Source organism: Trematomus bernacchii, unplaced genomic scaffold (genome assembly GCF_902827165.1).
Source record: "Trematomus bernacchii unplaced genomic scaffold, fTreBer1.1, whole genome shotgun sequence".
Lineage (NCBI taxonomy): Eukaryota > Metazoa > Chordata > Actinopteri > Perciformes > Nototheniidae > Trematomus > Trematomus bernacchii.
Window position 1 is genome coordinate 13,246 of NW_022987705.1, and position 27,926 is coordinate 41,171.

The window sequence follows — 27,926 nt, forward strand, 5'->3', positions numbered from 1 at the left end:
GATATCTACTATCCAACAATATGAGGATGATGTAACACACACACTCTAAACTCGTTGGGTTGTAACATATGGGGACCCCTCTAAAACACATCATGACTACCCAACCTAAAACAAAATGAGGACATGACGACTGAAGTTACATAAAGTCAGCATTCCTGACTTCTGAGGTGTGCTGTTGTTGTTAAAAAAACCTGAAACCCCCATAGTAATAAGTATGAATCTACTTCCCTATTAATTAGATCATGTAAACTGATACACATTAGGTTCAATTGGAAAACACATTGGCAAAAGGAGAAAACACACAGAATTTAGGGGCAATAAAGATCATTTTCATGTTTTAAGAGGTAGTTACTGCTATCAAATGGTAGGGGTATATCTTTGTACTATGATATTTAGAAACAAGTAACAGTTATATTGAGATTCTACATTTACTAAACAATATATTAATTTTAATTAGGTAAAAAGGCATTTTATGTAGGCATTGGACTTGATTGAGATATGAATTTACCTTGTATAGAAATAGTCTACAGTAAATGTTTAATTAACCCTTATGTTGTGTTCGGGTCTCCCGTGACCCGTTTCAAATTCAAATTATATAATAACTACGATCTAGTTTTTTTATCGGAACAAGGCATCATGATATCCTCCATAACAGCTATATAAACACTACAAAACTGATTTTGACAATTTTAACCAAGTCTGAATGTCTCTAAAAAAATAAGTGTATAATTTGGTGTTCGGGTCTGGTTAGACCGAGCAGAATTGTTGTGGGTGACTCGGGGTCAAATTTGGCCCAATCAAGATTCATCTTTGACTTTAGACACCCCACCCCCACCATCCACTGTAACAATATTTTTTGCGCAACATGCACCTTGTCTCCCATCCCTCTGGCCCCCCTCCCCCCACGGGGAACTTGACCTTTCACAAAGAATATGTACACTAACACTTGAAACCTGAACGTGTGCAATATGTTGTGTAATGTGTTTTGGGGCCATACAATAACATTACAACAGGATTGTATGGTTATGAATGCATTAGAAGTTAGTTATGATGTAGTTAAAACAATATTGGATGATAGTCATTATTTGTGAGTGTTTTGGACTGAGATAAATCATGAGTCAAAATTGACCCGCGAACACCATGAAGGGTAACAGCTTTCAAAACACAACATAAGGGTTAATTACCTGTTGGAAGGATGAGGTGTATCTCTGGCTCGCTTCAGAGTCAGCTAAAGGCTGAGCCGCGATCATGTCACTCAGTTTCTGGCAATTTAAAATACAACAATAACGTGTCAGAAATCCATTGACTTTTCATGTAGGGGGACACAGATTTTAGTAAAAACAATTCACATGAGGATCTGGGCTTGTAACTCAAGACTCTATAGAAATAGTTTGAACTGTAGCAATATCTGCTACCCAACAATATGAGGACCAATGAAAACACACACACTCTACACTCGTTGGGTTGTACCAAATGGGGGACGTCCACCAAAACACATCATGACTACACAACCTAAAACGATATCTACTAGCCCAACAATATGAGGACGATGTAACACACACACACTCTACACTCGTTGGGTTGTACCATATGGGACGTTCTCTGAAACACATCATGACTACCCAACCTAAAGACGATATCTACGACCCAACAATATGAGGACGATGTAACACACTACACACTCTAAACTCGTTGGGTTGTAACATATGGGGATGCCCTCTAAAACACATCATGACTACACACCTAAAACAAAATGAGGACATGACGACTGAAGTTACATAAAGTCCGTGTTCCTGACTTCTGAGGTGTGCTGTTTGTTGTTAAAAAAAAACTGAAACCCCCCATAGTAATAAGTATGGATCTACTTCCCCTATTAATTAGATAATGTAAACTGATACACATTAGGTTCAATTGGAAAACACATTGGCAAAAGGAGAAAAAACACAGAATTTAGGGGCAATAAAGATCATTTTCATGTTATAAGAGGTAGATACTGCTATCAAATGGTAGGGGTATATCTTTGTACTATGATATTTAGAAACAAGTAACAGTTATATTGAGATTCTACATTTATTAAACAATATATTAATTTTAATTAGGTAATTTGTAGGCATTGGACTTGAATTGAGATATGAATTTACCTTGTATAGAAATAGTCTACAGTAAATGTTTAATTAACCCTTACAGTATGTTGTGTTCGGGTCTCCCGTGACCCGTTTCAAAATTCAAATTATATAATAACTACGATCTAGTTTTTTTTATCGGAACAAGGCATCATGATATCCTCCACAACAGCTATATAACAAACATCTACAAACTGATTTTGACAATTTAAGCCAAGTCTGAAGGTCTCTAAAAAAATAAGTGTATAATTTGGTGTTGGGGTCTGGGGAGACCCAGCAGAATTGTTGTGGTGACTCGGGGTCAAATTTGGCCCAATCAAGATTCATCTTTGACTTTAGACACCCCACCCCCACCCCCTTCATCCACTGTAACAATATTTTGTTTCGCAACCATGCACCTGGTCTCCCATCCCCTCTGGCCCCCCTCCCCCCACGGGAACTTGACCTTTCACAAAGAATATGTACACTAACACTTGAACCTGAACGTGTGCAATATGTTGTGGTAATGTGTTTTGGGGCCATACAATAAAATTACAACAGGATTGTACGGTTATGAATGCATTAGAAGTTAGTTATGATGTAGTTAAAACAATATTGGATGATAGTCATTATTTGTGAGTGTTTTGGACTGACGATAAATCATGGGTCAAAATTGACCCGTCGAACACCATGAGGGTAACAGCTTTCAAACACAACACAAGGGTTAATTACCTGTTGGAAGGATGAGGTGGATCTCTGGCTCGCTTCAGAGTCAGCTAAAGGCTGAGCCGCGATCATGTCACTCAGTTTCTGCAATTTAAAAATACAACAATAACGTGTCAGAAATCCATTGACTTTTCATGTAGGGGACACAGATTTTAGTAAAAAAATTCACATGAGGATCTGGGCTTGTAACTCAAGACTGTATAGAAATAGTTTGAACTGTACAATTCTGCTACCCAACAATATGACTACACAACCTAAAGACGTTATCTGCTATCCAACAATATGAGGACGATGAAACACACACTCTCTACACTCGTTGTGTTGTACCAAATGGGGACGTCCACCAAAACACATCATGACTACACAACCTAAAGACGATATCTACTACCCAACAATATGAGGACGATGTAACACCACACTCTACACTCGTTGGGTTGTACCATATGGGGGACGTTCTCTGAAACACATCAAGACTACACAACCTAAAGACGATATCTTCTACCGAACAATATGAGGACGATGTAACACACACACTCTAAACTCGTTGGGTTGTACCATATGGGGACGTTCTCTGAAACACATCATGACTACACAACCTAAAACAAAATGAGGACATGACGACTGAAGTTACATAAAGTCAGTGTTCCTGACTTCTGAGGGTGTTGATGTTGTTCAAAAAAACCTGAAACCCCCATAGTAATAAGTATGGATCTACTTCCCTATTAATTAAATCATGTCAACTGATACACATTAGGTTTAAATTGGCAAATACATTGGCAAAGGAGACAAAACACAGAATTTAGGGGCAATAAAGATAATTTTCATGTTTTAAGAGGTAGTTACTGCTATCAAATGGTAGGGGTATATCTTTCCACTATGGTATTTAGAAACAACAGTCAGTCTTGACATTGTGAAAGTTTTTTCACAACACCTTTGTGTTAATGCAGTTAAAAGGCATTATATGTGTGCATTGGACTTGATTGAGACATGAATTTACCTTGTATAGAAATAGTCTACAGTAAATGTTTAATTACCTGTTGGAAGGATGAGGTGGATCTCTGGCTCCTTTCAGAGTCAGCCAAACGCTGAGCCGGGATCATGTCACTCAGTTTCTGCAATTTAAAATACAACAATAACGTGTCAGAAATCCATTGACTTTTCATGTAGGGGACACACATTTTAGTAAAAACAATTCACATGAGGATCTGGGCTTGTAACTCAAGACTCTATAGAAATAGTTTGAACTGTACAATATCTGCTACCCAACAATATGAGGACGATGTAACACACACACTCTACACTCGCCATTTGTTCCTCAATTAGCAAACATCTACATGGAAGAATGACAAAAAGTCAACAAGAACAAATAGAAATTACATTTCTAATTTATTTGTATCAATTATGTTTTATAAAATGGTATTATTTATTCTTTAATCATAACTTACTAACTCATGTTCTCACTAATGCAGGATCCTATTAGCTTGATAAGCTAACTGTTCAGTGCAAACCCTGGGCAACTGCAATTAGAATTGTTTAACTTCAAGTTACTTTAACACCTCAACAAATAATGTTACAAGAGCACAGACAAAGCGTCTTCAAAGGTAAATACTGTTATAAAATTACTAAACACGGTAAGCTCCACAAATAACATTACTTACTAGGTCTACTGAATATCTATCAATTTGGTGTTAAATTGGAAACCACTGTTACAATTCACATTTTAAAATAATATCTTGTGCTTCAGTAACAACATCTTAGAAAAAGTAATGAATTACCTCAATTTAGTGTGCAATCCTTCCAGTTCTGTCGAGAGAATCTTCCATGTGTCAGGGGTCCTTTGCATGCGGTTAGCTACGTTAAGCTAATAAGCTAACATTAGCTTATCTGGCTATTCGATGTAAATAAAAGTAATGATGGAATAACTAGTTCTCTAGATATAAGGCAGGTGACTAAAATCAGCAGTAATTAATTGTGGTTATTTTAGTTGTCTCCGAGTCCATGGAAATACATATATATTGCAGTAATACTAAAACCAGCTTAAAACATTGGAGTGTGTTTTGAACCTGAAAAATATGAGATTTATGAGGACCTTTTGAGTCACGTGACTAAAGTGTGTGAAAAGTGTGTTAAGTTCCAGAAGTGACCACTAGTTGGCGTATCATCGATGAGCACAATCCATAACACACTCACACACTTCATGTCATGAAATTGTGATATTTTAGGACGTGAAGATATTTGGTGTAGGGGCATTTGGGGAAGTTTAAAACACTGTAGTGAGTTCAGAAAAATGAGGGACGCCAAAAATGTCCTCATTTTCCAAGTGTCCTGATAGTGAAGGTGTGTTATCATAAAATTGTCCTTATTTGTCATGAAAACAAGTGCAACACACACACACACACACCCAACACACACACACACCACACACACAACACACCACACACACACACACACACACACACACACACACACACACACACACACACACACACACACACACACACCACACACACACACACACACACACACACACACACACACACACACACACACACACACACACACACACACACACATTATTTAACTATTTACTCATGAAAAATGTTGTTTATTGTCTTTTATTTTATGATGATTTTTGCAAGTCTCATCATCCATGCTGCAGAATAAAATCATGATGTTTATAAAACGACCACGGTGGGGTCTCAGCTGAAATGTTCTGAAGGTAACCCTCACCCTCAGGATGTTCCTCACCTCGGGGGAGAGGCTGCTGGTCTGGAGGATCTGAGTGGAGAACATCTGGTCTGCAGGACAAGGGAACAAGAGCAGAGGAATTTACTATATATATATATGTGTATATTTAACGTGTTGACACACACGATACGGAGGGGCGTCACAGAGGCTTTGTTGATGCTTTAGGTTAGTGTTGGAAAACTGTCGTACTTCTCACCAGAATTCAGAATATTTCAGAAATCCTGTTATAATGCTAACATAGATATATTTAACTCTACACTACCAGTATATAGGATGTGTGTGTTACCTGCTGCTGTGTGTATGTGTGTTATCTGCTGCTGTGTGTGTGTGCGTGTGTGTGTGTGTGTGTTACCTGCTGCTGTGTGTGTGTGTGTGTGTTACCTGCTGCTGTGTGTGTGTGTGTTACCTGCTGCTGTGTGTGTGTGTGTGTGTGTTACCTGCTGCTGTGTGTGTGTGCGTGTGTGTGTGTGTGTGTGTGTTACCTGCTGCTGTGTGTGTGTGTGTGCGTGTGTGTGTGTGTGTTACCTGCTGCTGTGTGTGTGTGTGTGTGTGTGTGTTACCTGCTGCTGTGTGCGTGTTACGTGCCGTAGTGTTTGTGTGTGTCTTTCTCTCTCTCCCTCTGATTCCCCAGGTGCAGCCTGATTGTCCCCAGGTGCAGCCTCTCTCCCAGGTGCTCCAAATCCCCAATCAGGGCCTCCATATAGGACCTGAGGAAGGCTGCAGTCGCTCTCCCTTTCTCCTCTGGCTGCATGGGTGCAGCACGTCGTCTTGGGTCTCTGTGTGGGACCTGGTTGTCTATTATTGTTGGATTAAATCTCATGTGTGAAAAAAGAGATCAGTTTCCTCTCTTTTTTCTCGTGCTGGTCGTTCTGTGTTTTGTTACTCCCCTTCGTACCCCTAGATTTTGGAGGGAACGTAACAAATGGGGGCTCGTCCGGTCTTTGAGACAAAGAGTGAGTATCTGTTTGTAGTTTAGCGTTGACATTGTGTTTGGTAGCATTGGCTGTGAAGTATCTTGCTGTTTAAAAGCTTCCTCAGTTTAGATAGGGGAGTGTCTAGCTGGGCTGAATCAGTCTTTCCTTCAGGCACTCATTTTTTATTTTGCCTTTTTTATTTTCGGGGTAATCCTGGGTGGGGATTTATTCCCTGTTGGGGGCAGGCGTTTCAGGGTTTCGGCCGCTGATGTTTGCCTTTAAAGTCGCCTCGAGCCCGGCACGCTCCAGAAGATAGTTAGGTAATTTTGGTAGGCAGGATCTGGGGAAGTTTGTTAAAAAAAAAAAAAAAAAAAAAAGAACAATTGTAAGTAGCCGTTGCTAAGGATGGCTTTTGTTTTGGAGCAGTTTGTGGCCAGTCCTACTGTGGGTCAGCTAGACTGGTGTAGGAAGGTTGATTTGCGGTTAGTTGCTGACCATTATCACGTTTCTGTCTCCTCTGCTCTTGTTAAAAGTGAACTCAAGGCTACTTTGCTAACGGGACTAGTTGAACAGGGGGTTTTGAGTTTGCCTACTTCAGTGGAATCTCCTGGAACGGTGGCCGGGGCTGTAGCAGCAGTATCTCCTGGTGGAGGCCGCGTTGGTGTTACTCCAGGTGTTCAGAGTGCTACGGAACAGGAAAAACTTTTCAACATGCCTCAGTTGGATTCGTTTTCGGCAGGGTCCTCACCTACGGGGTCTAAATTAGATGCCAGGATAAAGGTGCGTATGGCTCGTCTACAGTGGGAGAAGGAGCGTGATAGGGATTTTCAGCTCAGGAGGGAGCTGGAGATCAGGAAGGTGGAGCTGGAGATCAGGAAGTTGGAGGCAGACACTGATGTCCGGAGGGAGCTGGAGATCAGGAAAGTGGAGGCAGACACTGCTGTCCGGATGCGTCAGTTAGAGCTTCAGGCAGCTGGGGGGGGTGATTCTGCCGTTACATCTTCTGGTCCTGCTGCCTCCTTCGACGTGAGTAGGCATATTTCTTTGGTCCCTGTGTTTTGTGAATCAGAGGTGGAGATCTATTTTGGTGCATTTGAGCGCATTGCTGCTGCTCTGCGCTGGCCAGAAGACGTGTGGGCTATTCTTTTACAGTGTAAGCTAGTCGGCAAGGCTCAAGAAGCTTGCTCTTCTCTTTCTGTCGAGGATAGTTTAGTGTATGAGAATGTTAAAGGTGCTGTTCTCAGCCCATATGAGCTTGTGCCTGAGGCCTACAGGCAGCGTTTTCGCGGCCTGATGAAAACTTCTGGCCAAACTTATGTGGACTTCGCGAGGGAGAAGAAAGTCCTCTTTGACAGGTGGTGTAGAGCTTGTAAAGCTGACGACATTACTTCAGTGTGTGAGCTAATGATGTTAGAGGAGTTTAAGAACTGTGTGCCTGAGCGTACGGTAGTCTACCTGAACGAGCAGAAAGTAACTACCCTTCAGCAGGCTGCCACTCTGGCAGACGAGTTTGCACTGATACACAAGAGCGTTTTTTTCAGCGAGACACTTATCGTAGAGCTCCTGACAATTACGTTCCCTGTGTCAGTGCTCCAGTGTTAGATCCCAGGCTAAACAGAGCTTGCTTTTTTTGTCATGACCCAGGTCATGTGATAGCAGACTGTGCAGGTTGGAAGCGAGAGCAGACAGCGGCTGGCAAGCACCCAGAAGGGGTGGGATTGGTTACAGCAGTGTGTCATAGTGGACGGGCCACTGTTAACAAAGGGCCTGATGAGTGTTTGAAACCGTTCATCTCTACTGCTTTTGTCTCTCTGTCAGGAAAGGTGGAGGACCAGCGGCAGGTCACGGTGTTACGAGACAGTGGTGGCTCACAGTCGTTCATTCTTGCCAGTGTTCTGCCCTTGAGTGCTGAGTCTGCCTGTGATGCAAGTGCGGTGGTAAGAGGTATTGAGATGGGTTGTGTGCCTGCACCTCTTCACAAGATCCAGGTACAGTCTAAACTGGCTACTGGTTTCTTTCCAGTTGCTGTGCTGCCCAAGTTTCCTGTCGACGGAGTGGATTTCATAATGGGTAACGATATAGCCGGGGGTAAAGTGTATCCTACTGCTGAGGTTGTAGACGTTTCAATCCCTGGTGCTGCAGGTGGTGACCTAGCTCAGACTCATCCGGAGGTGTTTGCAGGTTGTGTTTTGACCAGAACTCGAGGTCCCAAGAGATTATGTTTCTTTTGTCTTGATCCTGGTCATCTAGTGGCAGGGTGTGTAGCTTGGAAGCAGCAGGTGGCAGCTTCCAAGCAATCTACGGAAAAGTCAAAAGACCAGCACCCAGACTACAATATCGTCATCAAGCACAAGAGGGGAGCAGATAATGTGGTGGCCGATGTACTGTACTGTGGGTGAGATTACGATTACGATGGGTCACGATTCATGTCCAATAGTCTGAGTGTTTTTGGTAACTGTGGCCAAACACTTGTTTTGGTTTTATGGGGGGGGGGGTGTTACGTGCCGTAGTGTTTGTGTGTGTGTCTTTCTCTCTCTCCCTCTGATTCCCCAGGTGCAGCCTGATTGTCCCCAGGTGCAGCCTCTCTCCCAGGTGCTCCAAATCCCCAATCAGGGCCTCCATATAGGACCTGAGGAAGGCTGCAGTCGCTCTCCCTTTCTCCTCTGGCTGCATGGGTGCAGCACGTCGTCTTGGGTCTCTGTGTGGGACCTGGTTGTCTATTATTGTTGGATTAAATCTCATGTGTGAAAAAAGAGATCAGTTTCCTCTCTTTTTTCTCGTGCTGGTCGTTCTGTGTTTTGTTACTCCCCTTCGTACCCCTAGATTTTGGAGGGAACGTAACAGTGTGTGTTACCTGCTGTGTGTATGTGTGTGTTACCTGCTGCTGTGTGTGTTACCTGCTGTGTGCGCGTGTGTGTTACCTGCTGTGTGTATGTGTGTGTGTGTGTGTGTTACCTGCTGCTCTGGTCGTCTGTGGAGCTGAAACAGAAACACATTTTATTTGTAACATTTGTAAAAAACATAAAGATCGAATTTCAAGATTTTTTCCAGTTTTCTGCGTTTTTTTGGAAAACGTTTTGGTCGGATTTATTAAGTATGCAAATTAGATATTTTAGGATTTTCTAAAGCAGTTGTATTACATATTTATTGCATTATTTTTGCTAAAACTGTTTTGCTCTCTGCGTTTCTACTCAAATTATTTACTTTATTATTTTATATTTCAATGTCCTCTGGAAGATATTTGCGTTTTTTTTTCATTGTATTTTTCTTTTGCGATATTTTAAGACTTTCATGCATTTTCACTTTTTTAGTAGGTTTACACTTCTGCCGATTTCACTGAAACTTTATTTGAGATTTTCATGAATTTTCTGCGTCTCCATTTTTTGTTGTTGTAATTTTTGCATTTTAGTGGACAGTGAAGGTATCCTAAAGGGGAGACCCCATGATGCCCCTCACCAGATTTGACTGTTTTCATCCAGAGTAACGACCCTCACCTCTCTCCACGCTCAGATCGATGTGATGTGCTTCGTCATTGAACCACCCGTAGATATCCACTCTGCATCCATATCGTCCTGCGTCTGTCTCTGAGACGTTGAGGACGGTCAGGGAAACGTCTCCGTCCTGCAGGCGACCCATAAACCGGTACCTGCTGGAAGCCCCGCCCCCAAACGTCACCTGGCTTCCGTCTGAAGCGATTAACTGGTTGTTGCAGCCGGAGGACGGGATGTCCCCCCCGACCCCAACACACCGGCCGGGCTTTGTTTGTCTTAATGTCATATTTACAGGTCAGAGTCACGTCCTGACCTGAGACACTCGTCACTCTGAGGCCAGATCCTCCAGAGACTGAGGAGACAGACACAGAGACAACAAATCAACAAACATCAAATCAACACTCAAACAGTGATCGCTGTCTGAGGACTTCACGCTGGGTTATCTGATACCTGCTGATCAAACCTGTTTATATCCATCACTGTTACCAACCTCCACGTTTCTGTATTACAGGTCTTAGCACTCAAGTCCATCAAGTCAATGAAGTCTCAAGTCCCAAGTTGAGTCCATAATTCAAGTCCAAAATTAAGACTGACAAGATTCAAATCAAGTCTCAAGTCAAGTCTTAGGACTCAAGTCCTAAACGAAATTGACAAGACTCAAATCAACCCCCAAATCTAGTCCCAAACTAAGACTGCAAAGTACCAATTCAAGTCCAAAATCCACAATGACAAGTCCTACATCAAGTCCCAAGTGACAACTGATGAGTCCAAAATGAAGTCTAACAAGTCCCAAAACAAGTCTGTGGTTCAAATCTAAAACAAACTTAAATCAAGTCTTAGATCCAGTCCATGCACTTTAGTATGAAACAGAGGAGAGCAGCAGCTCTCCAGATACACAGACACTGAAGAGACATGCCTTTAAATAACTATTAATAACAGCTTTAACATTAAGTTCAGCAAGTTGTTCAAAATATAATAAAATACTAAAAAATATGTATTTATTTCAACAACAGTTTACATGTTGCTCTTAAAGTTTCACTGTTTTAAATCATTTTAAATATTAAAAACATGACCTTCTGCTGGATCCCATGTAAACCATGCAGATGCGCCGGTGAAGATGGCCGCATCGTCTTTGTGCTCCTCTCCAACTTTGCCCATTTTCGTATTTTGTACATATTTATTTTACTTTTGCCGTTTTACTTTTAACATGGTTCGCAACATGCTAGCCGACCGCACCTACTCTGCCATACAATACAGCAGAGAGGAACTTCTTCAATTGCGAAACTTCGTGGACAATAATAACCCTCCGACAGACAATGGAGATTCACCATGGCTACCTGTTGCTGTTCTACCTGAGAGACGCAAGAAGAAGACAAAGCGTGGGTGCCGGGCCGGGATGCTGGTCAGACTGAGGAAACGAGAGAATCGACCCCCTCTTCCGAGTATTCTTCTGGCTAATGTTCAATCCATTGAAAATAAGCTAGATGAACTCAGAAGCCGGATTGCTTTTCAACGGGACATTAAGAACTGTAACGTGTTAATTCTCACTGAGACTTGGCTCAACCCCGCTATCCCGGACTCCGCCATTGTTCCTGATGGATTCTCTATTTTTCGTCAGGACCGGACTGCAAACTCGGGGAAAAGTAAGGGAGGCGGTGTGTGTGTGTAATGACTAACAACAACTGGTGCTCAGATGTGAAGATTATTTCATCGGACTGTTCCGCACATCTAGAGCATCTCATGCCGGGCCTTTCATCTGCCGAGGGAATTCACATCTGTTGTGATAACAGCAGTGTATGTCCCCCCGCAGCCGCTCGCCGACAACAACACGGCACTCGATCAGCTGTTTGGGATTATTGATAAAACCGAGACTTCACGGCCAGATGCGGCGTTCGTTGTGGCCGGAGATTTCAACACCGCCAACATGAAGAAGGTTTTGCCAAAAATATTACCAACACATCAGCTGCCCGACGCGCGGGGGAAACATATTGGACCATGTTTATTCCCCTTTCCGGAATGGATACAAGGCTCTCCCTCGCCCTCCCTTCGGCAAATCAGACCACATCTCACTACTGTTGTTGCCTGCTTACAAGCAGAAACTTAAAAGGGACAGACCGATAACAAAGACAGTACAACGATGGAGCGAGGAGTCAGATGCAGCACTGCAGGATTGCTTTGCATCTACGGATTGGAGTGTGTTTGAGGACGATAACATCAACACACACACGGACACTGTCATCTGCTACATTGGGAAATGCATCGATGACGTGGTACCGAAGGTTTCTGTACGGACATTCCCAAATCAAAAGCCCTGGATAAACTGCGAGGTGCGCTGCAAGCTGAAAGCGCGCACTATCGCGCACAGAGCTGGAGATTTGGAGGAGTACAGGAAGTCTAGGTATGATCTCCGGAGAGCAATTAACAATGCAAAGAGACAGTACAAAGAGAAGGTGGAATCTGACTTCAAAGGCTGTAACACCAGGAACATGTGGGCGGGACTAAGAACAATGACAGACTACAAAGGAGCAGCGGGGGGTGCTGCGGGAGTGTCTGCGTGCGCATCTCTCCCAGATGAGCTAAACAGGTTTTTTGCACGCTTTGAGAGCAGCCGGGCTGTGGAGGTACAGAGGGACCAGGAGCCCTGCCCTTTTGTTTTAAACAGGGCAGATGTGTGTAAATCCTTTAAAAGGGTTAACCCACACAAGGCTCCTGGACCTGATGGCATCCCTGGCCGTGTTCTCAGGGTGTGTGCAGTTCAGCTGGCAGAGGTGTTCACAGACATCTTCAACAGGTTCCTGTTGCAGTCTGTAGTCCCCACATGCTTCAAACATTCCACTATCGTTCCTGTCCCCAAAAAGACAATAATCACCTGCCCCAATGACTACCACCCAGTAGCACTCACCTCCACCGTAATGAAGTGCTTTGAGCGGTTAGTCAAATCATTCATCACCTCCTCCCTCCCTGAATCTCTGGACCCCCTGCAGTTTGCCTACAGAGCAAACAGGTCCACAGACGACGCCATAGCCCTCACCCTCCACACTGCCCTCTCACACCTGGACCCGAAGAACAGGAACACATATGTGAGAATGCTGTTCATTGACTACAGTTCAGCATTCAATACCATTGTGCCCTCCAAGCTGGCCATCAAGCTCAGAGACCTCGGGCTCAACAGCGCCCTCTGTGACTGGATCCTGAACTTCTTGACGGGCAGACCCCAGGCAGTGCGGGTGGGAAACATCACATCCTCCACCCTGATTCTCAACACCGGTGCCCCTCAAGGCTGCGTGCTCAGCCCTCTCCTCTACTCCCTGTTCACCCACGACTGCGTGGCCACACACAGCTCCAACACCATCGTGAAGTTTGCTGATGACACGACCGTCATCGGCCAGATCACAGACGATGACGAGACGGCGTACAGAGAGGAGGTCGAAAACCTGACATCTTGGTGCCAGGATAACAACCTCCATCTCAACGTCAGCAAAACAAAAGGGCTGATTGTGGATTACAGGAAGCAGCAGGGAGAGGGACACGCCCCCATCGCCATCAATGGGACTACGGTGGAGAGAGTCAGCAGCTTCAGGTTCCTTGGGGTCCACATCACTGAGGACCTGACATGGACTCTTCACACCACCACCATCACCAAGAAAGCTCGACAGCGGCTCTTCTTCCTCCGCAGGTTGAGGAGGTTCAACATGGACTCCAGGATACTCTGCAACTTCTACAGGTGCACCATAGAGAGCATCCTGACCTTCTACAGGTGCACCATAGAGAGGATCCTGACCTTCTACAGGTGCACCATAGAGAGGATCCTGACCTTCTACAGGTGCACCATAGAGAGCATCCTGACCTTCTACAGGTGCACCATAGAGAGCATCCTGACCTTCTACAGGTGCACCATAGAGAGCATCCTGACCTTCTACAGGTGCACCATAGAGAGCATCCTGACCTTCTACAGGTGCACCATAGAGAGTATCCTGACCTTCTACAGGTGCACCATAGAGAGCATCCTGACCTTCTACAGGTGCACCATAAAGAGCATCCTGACCTTCTACAGGTGCACGATAGAGAGGATCCTGACCTTCTACAGGTGCACCATAGAGAGGATCTTGACCTTCTACAGGTGCACCATAGAGAGGATCCTGACTGGCAGCATGACGGCCTGGTACGGCAGCTGCACCGCCCTCGATCGTAAGGCTTTACAGAGGGTGGTGAAAACTGCACAGCACATCACCAGGACGGAGCTGCCATCCATGGAGGACCTTTACTCCCAGCGGCTCAGGAAGAAATCACTACGGATTATCAAAGACCCCCATCACCCCAGCCACAAACTGTTCTTTCTGTTGCCGTCTGGCAGACGTTACCGCAGCATCCTGGCAAGGACAAGAAGATTCGGAGACAGTTTCTTCCCGCGGGCAGTGAGACTGTTAAACAACTGAACTGTTGAAACAACTTCAAAACATTCATCTGCTACTCAGTATTATGTATCTAATACCTAATATATATCATTCCAATAACTTGTATATAGACTCGTACTGCACTATTCCACATCATCACTTTATTTTATAACTATTATTCTTTTTGTATTGCTCTTGCTCTTATTGTTATGTTATTATGTTGCATTGTTGGAGAAGCCTGTGACATAAGATTTTCAACTACATAATTACTCTGTAGCTATGTCAGATTGACAATAAAGAACCTTGAACCTTGAACAAAGTCAGTGTTAATATAAATTAAACTATTATAAGTTACCTGAGAGCAGAGCAAGGATCAGAGAGAGCTTCATCATGAACACACTCTCACACACTGACACTCACACGTAATAAAACACTGACATCACACACACACAGCTGCACGCACACACACACACACACTCACACAGCTGCACGCACACACACACACACACTGCGAGTCACACAGCTGCACATCGCCCACCGCGTCTTTAAACAGAAGAACAGAAACTGAAGAAACCTCAAAAAGCCTGAGTTTGACTTTATTAAAATGTAAACATGAGAAAAGCATTGAGCCTTTAATGAGAGAATGTGAGACCTCATTCTGATGGAATCACTCATCAGGGAGCCAGTTGTTATGACATTAGGGTCATGCAGAGTGAGATCGCTACCCCTTTAAGAGAGGGGTGTGGCACGTGCATGTGTGTGTGGGTATGGTAGAGCGAGAGTGAGCGAGCGGTGTTATGTTTTCTGGAAATGAAACGAGGCAGCAGGGAAAAAGCATAGGTCTGTGATGTTGTATCTTGTGAAACGGAAGAACTAAATAAATACAACGACCTCCCAAGACCAGCTCGCCTCTCTCCAATGATTTGATAAAGTGGGTTATTGAACCCGAAGCGTGTTGCTTCTGCCCTGGGAGACGACAGAGAGTCATCTCCCCCTGTTTCCTCGACCACGGTCTAGGAGCTGACAGGAAAGTTCAACATTGGCGACCACGAAGGGACTGTTCATGTTCGACATAAAGACAGTGGTGAGAACATAAACAGAGTAAATAAACGGTGGAGATAAACCGTGAGATTTGCCGTGCTAATTAGCAAGTTTATGCGGCTGCAAGCTAAGCTAAATGGCGGCCGCTAACGCAAACAAGCCGGAGGATTGCTACGAGCTAACAAGCTATTCCAACCCGTTCATGAGTCTAACTGCTACAGAGACACAGGTGGAATTTAAAATGGACAATGTTAATGAAAGAAATAAAGTGTTTGGACGTTTTAACCCTTTCATATGTGACAATGAGCCCAGTCGGCCGAGGTTTTCAAGCACAAACCCTTTTGCTCAAGACTGTGAAATACAAGGCCGAGGCCCATGCGATCACGTGTATAGCCCCCAAGCTCATGCCACGCCATCAAGGGTGCAGGACACGTGTATGGCTGCTACTGTTTCAAACCCCTTTACCCCTGAATATAAAATGCTGTCTCTTTCGCCGCCAGGTGGCCTACCTGGGCCACATTGTCTCTGAGGATGGTGTGGCTACTGACCCCAGCAAAGTTCAGAAGGTGCAGGAGTGGCCGGCACCTACATCAGTCCAAGAAGTCCACCAGTTCATCGGCCTTGCATCATACTACAGGCGGTTCGTTAAAGACTTTGCCTCCGTGGCTGAGCCTCTCCACGCCCTGACAAAGAAGTATGCCCGTTTTCACTGGAGTGAAGAATGCCAGGAATCATTCAACGAGCTCAAGCGTCTGCTAACCACAGCACCAGTTTTGGGTTATCCACTAGACCAAGGCAGCATGATACTGGACACAGATGCCAGCGATGTGGGCATTGGCGCTGTCCTCTCTCAGGTTCAGCAGGGCAGAGAGCGCGTGCTGGCCAATGGGAGTCGCAAACTATCCAAAACTGAACAGAATTACTGCACTACACGACGTGAACTGCTGGCTGTGGTGGAGTTTACATCACACTTCAGGCAGTACCTCCTGGGCCGGCCCTTCACAGTGCGCACTGACCACAGCAGTCTTCGCTGGCTAACACGGATGAAAGAGCCTGAGGGACAGCTTGCCAGGTGGTTGGAGAGACTGGGTGAATACAACTTTGAGATTGTTCATCGGCCTGGCCGGCTGCACAGCAATGCAGACAGCCTCTCAAGGAGACCCTGCCGCGAGTCTTGTCCATGTAAGCTGCCATGCCCCTCCCCTCAGCCGGTGAGCTTTTGTGATCAGGCGGTGCAGTGCCAGTTGGACTCTGACATCAACCAGGCGATGGTGAGTCCAGTGGGGGTAGGAGAAGCTTCACCTGCTGAGATTGACAATGTCAATTCTGGAATAATCTACCGGACTACGACCAACAATACTACTGGGCTGTTCTGCGGCTGGAGCCCAGAGGAGCTGTGGCAGGCTCAGGAGGCTGATCCAGACATAGGCCCCATCAAAGCATGGATGGAGGCCAGCCACGAACGGCCACAATGGGTAACAGTCTCCCCGTGCAGCCCGGCTACAAAAACATATTGGAGCCAGTGGAAGCGGCTCTACTTCAAAGACGAAATTCTGGTTAGGCGGTTCTACTGCCTAGATGACACACAGTTTTAGCAACAAGTGGTGCTGCCTCGAGTCTTCCGCCCTGATGTCATGAAACAAATGCATGACGGCCAAATAGGTGGACATTTTGGTGTAATGCGCACAGTGGCCCAGCTGCAGATCCGATACTTCTGGAACATAATGAGAGAAGACGTTGCCCTCTGGTGTAGCACCTGTACCAGCTGCGCATCCAAAGCCAGGCCCCGTAAGACACCACAAGCTCCAATGGGCACTGTCAGGGTAGGAGCCCCCATGGAGCGCATCGCCTTGGACATCATGGGGCCCCTGAACGAGACAGATCGCAAAAACTGTTATGTGCTTGTGATACAGGACTATTTTACAAAGTGGGTGGAAGCTTACCCCCTTCCCAACCAGCAGGCTGTAACTGTGGCTGAAGTGCTGGCTTCAGAGTGGGTGTGTCGTTATGGAGCACCACAGATGCTGCACAGTGATCAAGGCAGAAACTTTGAATCCGAAGTGTTTCAGGAAATGTGTAAGCTGTTTGGCATTGAGAAAACACGCACAACACCTTTCAGACCTCAATCTGATGGCCAAGTCGAAAGATTTAATGCCACACTACAAAAGATACTGGCCACAACAGCTGAGCGCTGCCACTGGGACTGGGACCTCATGATCCCCTATGCTGTTATGGCTTACAGAGCAACCAAGCACAGTGCAACTGGTTTCAGCCCCAACTTCATGATGTTTGGCCGGGAAGTGAGCGAGCCGGTGTACCTGGTAGCTGGTCTACCCCCAGACTCTGACACACTCCCTTCAGCCCCTGAATATGTCCAGCAGACCCGACAACGCCTGGAGCTGGCTCATCAAATCACCAGAGAGGCCCTTGGTGAGTCTGTAAAACGTGCTAAGAGACAATACGACAAAAACTGCTGTCGCACACAGTACCATCCCTTATGAAACAAAAATATATTGTAATATATTGGTAAATATAATACAATATATTGGATCATACATTTCCATATATGGGAAAGTAGTCCTTATATTTTTAAATATATTGCAATATATGCATGGACCATGTATGGCTATATATTGATACATATAAAAAAAATATATTGCAATGAAAACAAAAACTGCACTATACATTTATATGTAATAGTTTTATTGAAACACTCATTTATCTTTCATGAGTTTACATACAATTGAACAGATATTCATAAACAGTTATCTCACTTCGTTTTGTATAGTTACCCACTTTATATATGAACATATGTTTGATGGTAGCCTACATATAAAAAAAGTACAAATTGTCCATTGAATGATGGAAAATAATATACAGTTTATAAATATATATAGACACACACATATATGCACGCATATATATATTCATATATGCGTGCATATATATATTCATATATATATATATATATATATATATATATATATATATATATATAAATATATATATATGCACGCATATATATCTATGCATATATTACGGCCGACCGGCTATTTGGAGTGGAACGCAGCCCATCCACGGCAGACAGCCCAAACAGTATTCGAATGCGCCACTTCCGGCTGATTTCGGGGAGCCCCCCCCCCTCTCCAGCAATAGATTGATCTGATTGGCAGATTCAAATCTGCGTTGCTGCCTCTGTCTGTTGATTCTGTCGCTGAGTGTCAAAGAGAAAGCATTCATCAGGTGCTTCGAAACGGAAAATTAAAAAGAAACGAGAGGAAAATACAGCACCTGAGTCAGGTATGTGTGTGAGCATTTAAAACTATTTTAAATTGAAATAATTCTGCATGTACACTACAAGTAGTCTAGTTGCTTAATCCGTATGTCCCGTCTCTCGGCACTACACCAGCTACATTAGCTAACGTTAGTTAAATTAGCTATGTTAGTTCCCTCGTGTATGAGTGTATAACCGGTCCGCAGCTTTGTGAACATTCAATTTCGAAGATTTTCGATGTTACAGTCAACTGAAGTCGACCCAAAACAGCCAAAAATAGCAGACCTTTAGATCGCTAACATTTTAGCATAAGTCAATGGAGTTTAACATAGCGAAAACTAGCCCCACGGCTAACGGACATTTTCTGACTGGTGACGATGATGAGCTAGTTAAGTAATGTAACCACAGTTAGTCTATGTCTTGTAAATTCCCCTTGTTCTCCTTGATCTGCATTATATCGTTCGTGTTTTAGTCAGGCACATTTAGGGACAGCTAAAGTAGTTCAGCTACGGGTCTTCGAGCTGGTTACACATGTGCGTTCAGGACATTATTGCGCATCGTCACATGCATAATTACCATCGTCACAGAGAGAATGCGTTCGTGAAGAATGTGAGCATATATGCAGATCTTTAGTGTTGGTAATGTTATAAGATTGTATGCATAGTGTCCTGCTCAGTCAGTGTGTTAATGAGTCTTGATGTCCCGTTTTTAGTTTCTATGTTGTTCAGGAATTGAGCTAATGCTAGCTAGTTAGCTAAGTTAAGCTATGATAGTGTGTGGATGAGATGCTAACTTAGCTTTTATTAGCCGTGTGTTTGCAACGTGTCTAATGTGTTTTAGCAACAATTAGTATTGCTGTTGCTTATTATTAATAACCATCGTCTGGTTAGTTATTGTAATTTGAACCTTATTTCTATTTCTGTGTATTTTGCAGAAACCATTCATTCATTCTCCACTCTACGTTAGGCTATGTGTTGTGGACTAATGCATTCAAGTTAGTTCACATTTTAGTTGTTATTGCCCCTGCTGACAATTGTGTGGATAATATGTAGCCTACAGTCAATGGCATTTCACATTTTGCTCTCCAGTGTATGTTATTTTAATGTTGACCCATAATACTATATATCTATATATTTTACAGGAGCATTGTTGAAATTCATAGGTCGAACTAAGCCTGCAGAACCACAAGTCAAGAGGACAGAGGAGCCAGATAGCAGTGGTGACTGAGACAGAATAAATAAGGAGAGAGGGCCCATGCAGAGGCAGACATCAGTAGTGAGGAATCAGACCCAAAAGATACGAGGACAGAGGAGCCAGATCGCAGTGGTGAGGAACGCACTGTCATTTTACTTTTCACATATCACTTTATTCACTATTCAGCTTAGTTATCCTTGCCATGAAGGAATGAAATGAATGATTGAATGGATGAATGTTCTATATTATTTTAATGACAGATTGAACCACAGCAATATTGTTTTAGAGATTTTATATGTTTAACTGCTATGCCTGTCATCTCTGCTCTGTGTCATTGTGTTGTCTCCTGGGTTCTGTAGTGCCCGGAGTCTGTCTTTTTATTTTTTTCCTCCAAACCCCATCCCCTCAGGACGCCTTTTGCCTCCTGTCAGGTCATCATTGTAATAAGAATTTGTTCTTAATTGATTTTCCTGGCTAAATAAAGGTTCTACTACTATTTATTCAGTTATTTTATTACTGGTACTGCTAATTGCATTATGCGTATTGTTGTATATTGTATATACGTATGTATTTACTACTACTACTTACAAAATCGAGGGTTGTAGCTTTGTGTCAGTACATATTTCAGGGTTTTTCTATGCCTTTGTTAATCTAAATTCTAATACTCATAGGCGACTACCACTCCTGCCGATGCCGAGGCCCAGTTCTCCCTTCCCACCACCCCAGGCTCATTGTGCTAGGTAAAACTCTCATTCAATAAAAGTAGTCTTTTAAAGGTGGGGTAGGTAATTTTGGAGAAACCAGCTCGAGTGCGCTAGAATTTGAAAATACACAGCCGGAAAAAATCTGCCACTTCCTTACAGAGCCCCTCCTCCAACACACACGAACGCGCACATGACCAATGAGGGCACGAGATAAGTTTGTGCACAGATGGAAGGCTGACAGGCAGGTAGGCCATCCAGTCATTTCAGCCGGGCCAGCTAAAATGATTGGATGTGCTTTTTACAGTACCACGGCTTCCACAGATGATATTTTTTTTATGGATTTTTTGTCAAAGCACTTCAGATATTCATTGCTATCGGGATGTTAAGAGCATTCCATGGAATATAACAACAAGTGTATCTCGAGCCGGTTTCTCAAACTTACCTACCCTACCTTTAAAGATGAATGCAATTACATTTAAAAAAGTTTTAAACAGAACTGTTACAGATGCAGATGCTTGGTCCAAATTCCATAAAATATACCAACCAGTAGCGCCACACTCAGACGAAAATGTACAAAGCCTATTCTTCCACTATTTGTATTCCCACATTATTCACCAAGCCAGCCCATGCTTTAATATAGATATTATGGATATTGTTATAATTCCTGCTGTCTTTTGTGAACTTCTAATTATTTGTAATTGTTCTGTTCCACAGATGCTGTAGTAAACCACCATCCAGGGACCAAGACATCAGATATAAGAACATCCATTAACACAAGAATTTGTGAGTAAAGGCACGAAAAAAACAAGATTGACGATCAAATAGGGTACAAGACTGTTTTTTTGGCCCTGTATGAAATAACAATGCATCATTTATTAACTATACCTATACAAAATGTAATACATTTTCCCTTCATTATGTAATAACTAGGGCTGTCAAGTTAACGCGTTAATAACGCGTTAACGCAAAAAAAAATTAACGCCACTAATTATTTTAACGCGATTAACGCATGTGTATTTTTTGTCCTCGGCCGCCGTAGTTTCAGAGCGCATCGAGTTTAAAATACCATCTACAAGCTGATGCTGACAGCCCCGCTCCTGCTGCCCGCTTGTGGCAGACCACACTTCCACGCTCACCGGCAGGCCCGGACTGGCCATCGGGAGGACCGGGAGGGTGTGTGTATGTGTGGCGCGAGCGAAGCACAACTTACGTGTTGTTGTTAGCATCTGGTGCTAGCTAGCTGAGCTAACGGATATAAGGAGCTGTTTCAATGAAAAGAGGAGCGACATTTCGCCGACAACTGCGCCGAGCACTTGACTTTATGCAGGTAGCCAGACAGCACACTCAGCACGGATAGTGCGCGCAACACAGCTCATACACACAGGCATATATGCCTTGAGCTGCACATAGCTCCCACACACACACACACACACACACACACACACACACACACACACACACACACACACACACACACACACACACACACACACACACACACACACACACACACACACACACACAGTATTGTATTATTGTATGAGAGAGGTTCTAGGTTGAATTGAGGCGAATATTTGTAATGTTCAGGTTGTTGTGTTTAATATTCATGAGAATATTTGTCATTGTTCAAATGATAATAAACAAACATATAAAGCATAGTTGTCCACTCATATGTTGATAAGAGTATTAAAAACTTGAAAAATATCCCTCTAAGGTACATTTAGAACAGATAAAAAATGTGCGATTAATTTGCGATTAACTATGGACAATCATGCGATTAAATATTTTAATCGACTGACAGCCCTAGTAATAACACCTCCTTTTGTAATAATTTGCCCATTATGTAGTAAACAAGTTCAATGCAAATATGTAATACATGTCGTCACATTTTGAAATATATTATTACATATTGCTGTGGTTATTACAAAATGAGTTGCAAACAATAACATTACAACTGTTTATTTATTTATTCAACCATGAATCATCCTTACTCATAATTTAAAAATACTTCAGTAGAATATCTTTCATTGGCCAAAACTAGATCAAGTGTTACCATATTCATTAGCCAACATGTATATCAACATCAATTTTGGGATATATTTACAGTTTGGTTATGGTTACATAATGAATATTACAGTTTTTTTTAAAAGGGCAACTCACGCATTTTGTAATAACCATTGCAAAATGTAATAATTTATTACAAAATGCAGGGACATTTATTTTATATTGCATTCAGGATGTTACAGAATGCAGCAGATTATTACAAAATGTGGGTTTTATTACATAATTACATTAAAATGTTCTTGAGTCATTACATAATGTGTTGTTTATAGGCCTTTTCTTTTATTCGTTCCTTGTCCTTCTTTTAATGAGTATTTTGATAACTGTTACACATTGATAGAAACAAACAAATTAAGCTTCTCATTATTCAGACTCAGCTCTCAGCGCTTAAGCTTCTTTTAAATGTTGATAAAACCAAGGTAATGCTCTTTTCAAAAACTAAAAAAGACACCAGAGCCTGTTTTAGATATTGTAATTACACAAGGAATAAAACTTGAAGTGGTTACCTGTTACAAATACCTTGGTATCTGGCTTGATGATTGTCTCACTTTTAAACTTCATGTCAATAACCTGCTTAAAAAACTGAGGGTTAGGCTAGGTTTCTTTTCCAGGAACAAGTCCTGTTTCTCACTTGAGGCCAGAAAAAGGCTAGTCACTGTGACCTTTTTACCTGTACTGGACTATGGTGATCTGATCTATATGAATGCACCTGCCAATTGCCTGGTCAAGTTAGATGCCGCCTATCACAGTGCACTGAGATTTGTGACAAACTGTAAAGTATTAACCCATCACTGTACCCTGTATGCAAGGGCAGGTTTGCCTTCACTAACTGTACGGAGGCTCAGTCACTGGTACATTTTTATATACAAAGCCATGTTAGGGAAACTTCCATCCTACATCTGCTCCCTGATCTCACGGCGAATTGTAAGTGGCTACTGCCTGAGATCGAATGTTGTGATTTTATTAAATGTGCCAACTGCTAGGACTGTCTTAGGGAAGATAGCATTTAGATGCGCAGCTCCGCTAACTTGGAACAGTCTGAGCAATTTGGTTCCACTAAATGTTTTTAAAGCAAGGATAGATGCTATCCAATCGGAAACTGTTGGAACCTGTAAATGTTACTAGCTATGTAAACTGTAGTCACTGTAAATATGCTGTATGATGTCCTTTTTTGTTTTTCTGTTATGTTTATATGTATTCATGTGGAACCTACTTGCAGCAGGTCACCCTTGAAAAAGAGATCAATGATCTCAATGAGATTCACCTGCATAAATAAAGGTTTGAAATTAAATGAAAGATTTTTTTTATCAGAACATGCATTTTTCCTCATTGTGAACATATATTGCACTCATGTTCAGAATATATGGTACGTACATGGTCTTTTATAAATCTGAATATATATAGTGCATACATGTCCCCATATAATTGTGAATATATAGCGCATACATGTCCCCATATAATTGTGAATATATATAGTACATGTCCCCATATAATTGTGAATATATTCTACATACATGTCCCCATATAAATCTGAATATATAGCGCATACATGTCCCCATATATTTGTGAATATATATAGTACATGTCCCCATATAAATGTTAATATATAGTAAATGTATGTTCACATATATACACAACCAATATATTATATATATTTACATATATTACTCAATATATGGAAAGCGGCAATTACTGATGTATTATCACATATATTACAATATATTATCACAATATATTATTCAATATATATATATTGTAATATATTAACACAATATATTATTCTATATATCTTCAATATATTTTCAATATATTTTGTAGATATGAATAAATATGTTTTTCATGTTGATTATTAATCAGTATCACTTGGTGTAGCCAACAGCAAGATTTCCTTTATTAAATCTTTTCAATTAACCAGTAAATCAGAAAACAAAATAATGCAATATATTGACAGTTAATATATGGGGAAATATATTTTCTTTGCGTAAGGGATATTGGTGATGCTGTGTGGTACCTGATTAAAGGAACACGGAGAGTCCAAAACAAAGTCAGGAAGTTTCTCCCGTCGTACGAAGGACCATACTTCATTCTGGGATACATGGATGATCTGGTGTATCGCATCCAGAAAGGCGTGAAGACTAAAGTGAAAGTGGTTCACCATGATCAGCTGCCGTGATCCACTGGACAACGCCTGGGCTGTGGAGCACGCCCGGAGATGGACACCTACGGAGGTGTTGGCCCCTGCCTTGGACATGGATCCTGCAGATCCTACCCTGGGTCTATCTCAACTGTTCACCGACACTGACGCCGCAGCTGAGGAAGGCTCCAGCTGCACCCCATCAGATCCAGAAGTGGAGACTGTCGCTGCTGCCCTTTTAGTCCCCTCCACTCCTCCGGACTCTTCTGCCCCTGAGGACATTCAGGTTAGTGGGGGTAGTGTGGCAGAGCAGCACCGTCGGAGCCATCATGTTCCAGGGCCACGGACGGGCCGCAACAGAGGACCACCTGTCTGGTATGGTGAGTGGGTGAGGACATAAGCCCCACAGTTAAAGGACTGTTCATGGACACCGTTATGTTGTTTACTAATGTCCAAGCTAAGTGTTATTGTTTCATATGTTCATACATAAAAAGAAAAAAAATACTTGAGGAGAGCAGGTTGATAACCATATGGGACTAAAGTTATATTTCCGTCTTTGATTTCCATTTAAAGTTGTCATTTTAATGGAGAATTTAAGTGTTGAATGCCTTCTGACTGCTATTTTAGAGCTCAGCTATTAATGCCTTTTTCAGGGTTTCCTTATGCTCCACAGTGATATGTGCACACAAAGATTGCACTGAAATGTTGTACCCTTTAATGTACCATGTAATTTACTGTGCTGGATTAGAATTGTGTGCAATTGCCATCCAGAGTGGGGGTAGTGTTATGACATTAGGGTCATGCAGAGTGAGATCGCTACCCCTTTAAGAGAGGGGTGTGGCATGTGCATGGGTGTGTGGGTATGGTAGAGCGAGAGTGAGCGAGCGGTGTTATGTGTGTGTTACCTGCTGCTTTGTGTGTGTATTACCTGCTGCTGTGTGTGTGTGTGTTACCTGCTGCTGTGTGTGTGTGTTACCTGCTGTGTATGTGTGTGTGTGTGTTACCTGCTGTGTGTGTGTGTGTGTGTGTGTGTGTGTGTGTGTGTGTGTGTGTGTTACCTGCTGCTGTGTGTGTGTGTGTGTTACCTGCTGCTCTGGTCGTCTGTGGAGCTGAAACAGAAACACATTTTATTTGTAACATTTGTAAAAAACATAAAGATCGAATTTCAAGATTTTTTCCAGTTTTCTGCGTTTTTTTGGAAAACGTTTTGGTCGGATTTATTAAGTATGCAAATTAGATATTTTAGGATTTTCTAAAGCAGTTGTATTACATATTTATTGCATTATTTCTGCTAAAACTGTTTTGCTCTCTGCGTTTCTACTCAAATTATTTACTTTATTATTTTATATTTCAATGTCCTCTGGAAGATATTTGCGTTTTTTTTTCATTGTATTTTTCTTTTGCGATATTTTAAGACTTTCATGCATTTTCACTTTTTTAGTAGGTTTACACTTCTGCCGATTTCACTGAAACTTTATTTGAGATTTTCTTGAATTTTCTGCATCTCCATTTTTTGTTGTTGTAATTTTTGCATTTTAGTGGGCAGTGAAGGTATCCTAAAGGGGAGACCCCATGATGCCCCTCACCAGATTTGACTGTTGTTTTCATCCAGAGTAACGACCCTCACCTCTCTCCACGCTCAGATCGATGTGATGTGCTTCGTCATTGAACCACCCGTAGATATCCACTCTGCATCCATATCGTCCTGCGTCTGTCTCTGAGACGTTGAGGACGGTCAGGGAAACGTCTCCGTCCTGCAGGCGACCCATAAACCGGTACCTGCTGGAAGCCCCGCCCCCAAACGTCACCTGGCTTCCGTCTGAAGCAATTAACTGGTTGTTGCAGCCGGAGGACGGGATGTCCCCCAGACCCCAACACACCGGCCGGGCTTTGTTTGTCTTAATGTCATATTTACAGGTCAGAGTCACGTCCTGACCTGAGACACTCGTCACTCTGAGGCCAGATCCTCCAGAGACTGAGGAGACAGACACAGAGACAACAAATCAACAAACGTAAACTCTGATCGCTGTCTGAGGACTTCTCGCTGGGTTATCTGATACCTGCTGATCAAACCTGTTTATATCCATCACTGTTACCAGCCTCCACGTTTCTGTATTACAGGTTTTAGCACTCAAGTCCATAATCAAGTCAATGAAGTCTCAAGTCCCAAGTTGAGTCCATAATTCAAGTCCAAAATTAAGACTGACAAGATTCAAATCAAGTCTCAAGTCAAGTCTTAGGACTCAAGTCCTAAACAAACTTGACGAGACTCAAATCAACCCCCAAATCTAGTCCCAAACTAAGACTGCAAAGTCCCAATTCAAGTCTTAACCCTCAAGTCCCAAATCCACAATGACAAGTCCTACATCAAGTCCCATGTGACAACTGATGAGTCCAAAATGAAGTCTAACAAGTCCCAAAACAAGTCTGTGGTTCAAGTCTAAAACAAACTTAAATCAAGTCTTAGATCCAGTCCATGCACTTTAGTATGAAACAGAGGAGAGCAGCAGCTCTCCAGATACACAGACACTGAAGAGACATGCCTTTAAATAACTATTAATAACAGCTTTAACATTAAGTTCAGCAAGTTGTTCAAAATATAATAAAATACAAAAAAATATGTATTTATTTCAACAACAGTTTACATGTTGCTCTTAAAGCTTCACTGTTTTAAATCATTTTAAATATGAAAAACATGACCTTCTGCTGGATCCCATGTAAACAAAGTCAGTGTTAATATAAATTAAACTATTATAAGTTACCTGAGAGCAGAGCGAGGATCAGAGAGAGCTTCATCATGAACACACTGACACTCACACGTAATAAAACACTGACATCACACACACACACTGCTGCACGGACACAAACACACTCACACAGCTGCACGGACACACACACACTCACACAGCTGCACATCGCCCACCGCGTCTTTAAACAGAAGTACAGAAACTGAAGAAACCTCAAAAAGCCTGAGTTTGACTTTATTAAAATGTAAACATGAGAGAAGCATTGAGCCTTTAATGAGAGAACGCGAGACCTCATTCTGATGGAATCACTCATCAGGGAGCCAGTCATCAATTAAAATCCATCAATTAAGACCTACAAGTTGAAAGTTAGTTTGGTCATAAAATGTGATGTTTTAA

General features: G+C 42.6%; 1 protein-coding gene across 1 annotated transcript; it reads right to left on the reverse strand.

Annotated features, from left to right (window-relative positions):
* Positions 1 to 4,143: 4,143 nt before the first annotated feature.
* LOC117490552 (T-cell immunoglobulin and mucin domain-containing protein 4-like) lies at positions 4,144 to 27,623 on the reverse strand. Its single transcript, XM_034140319.1, has 6 exons — positions 27,546 to 27,623; positions 26,411 to 26,758; positions 25,869 to 25,892; positions 9,446 to 9,469; positions 5,559 to 5,626; positions 4,144 to 4,158 (listed from the first exon to the last, which is right to left on the reverse strand). The coding sequence occupies exons 1-6, from the start codon at positions 27,580 to 27,582 to the stop codon at positions 4,144 to 4,146; spliced, it is 516 nt and encodes a 171-aa protein (XP_033996210.1). The 5' UTR covers positions 27,583 to 27,623.
* Positions 27,624 to 27,926: the final 303 nt, after the last annotated feature.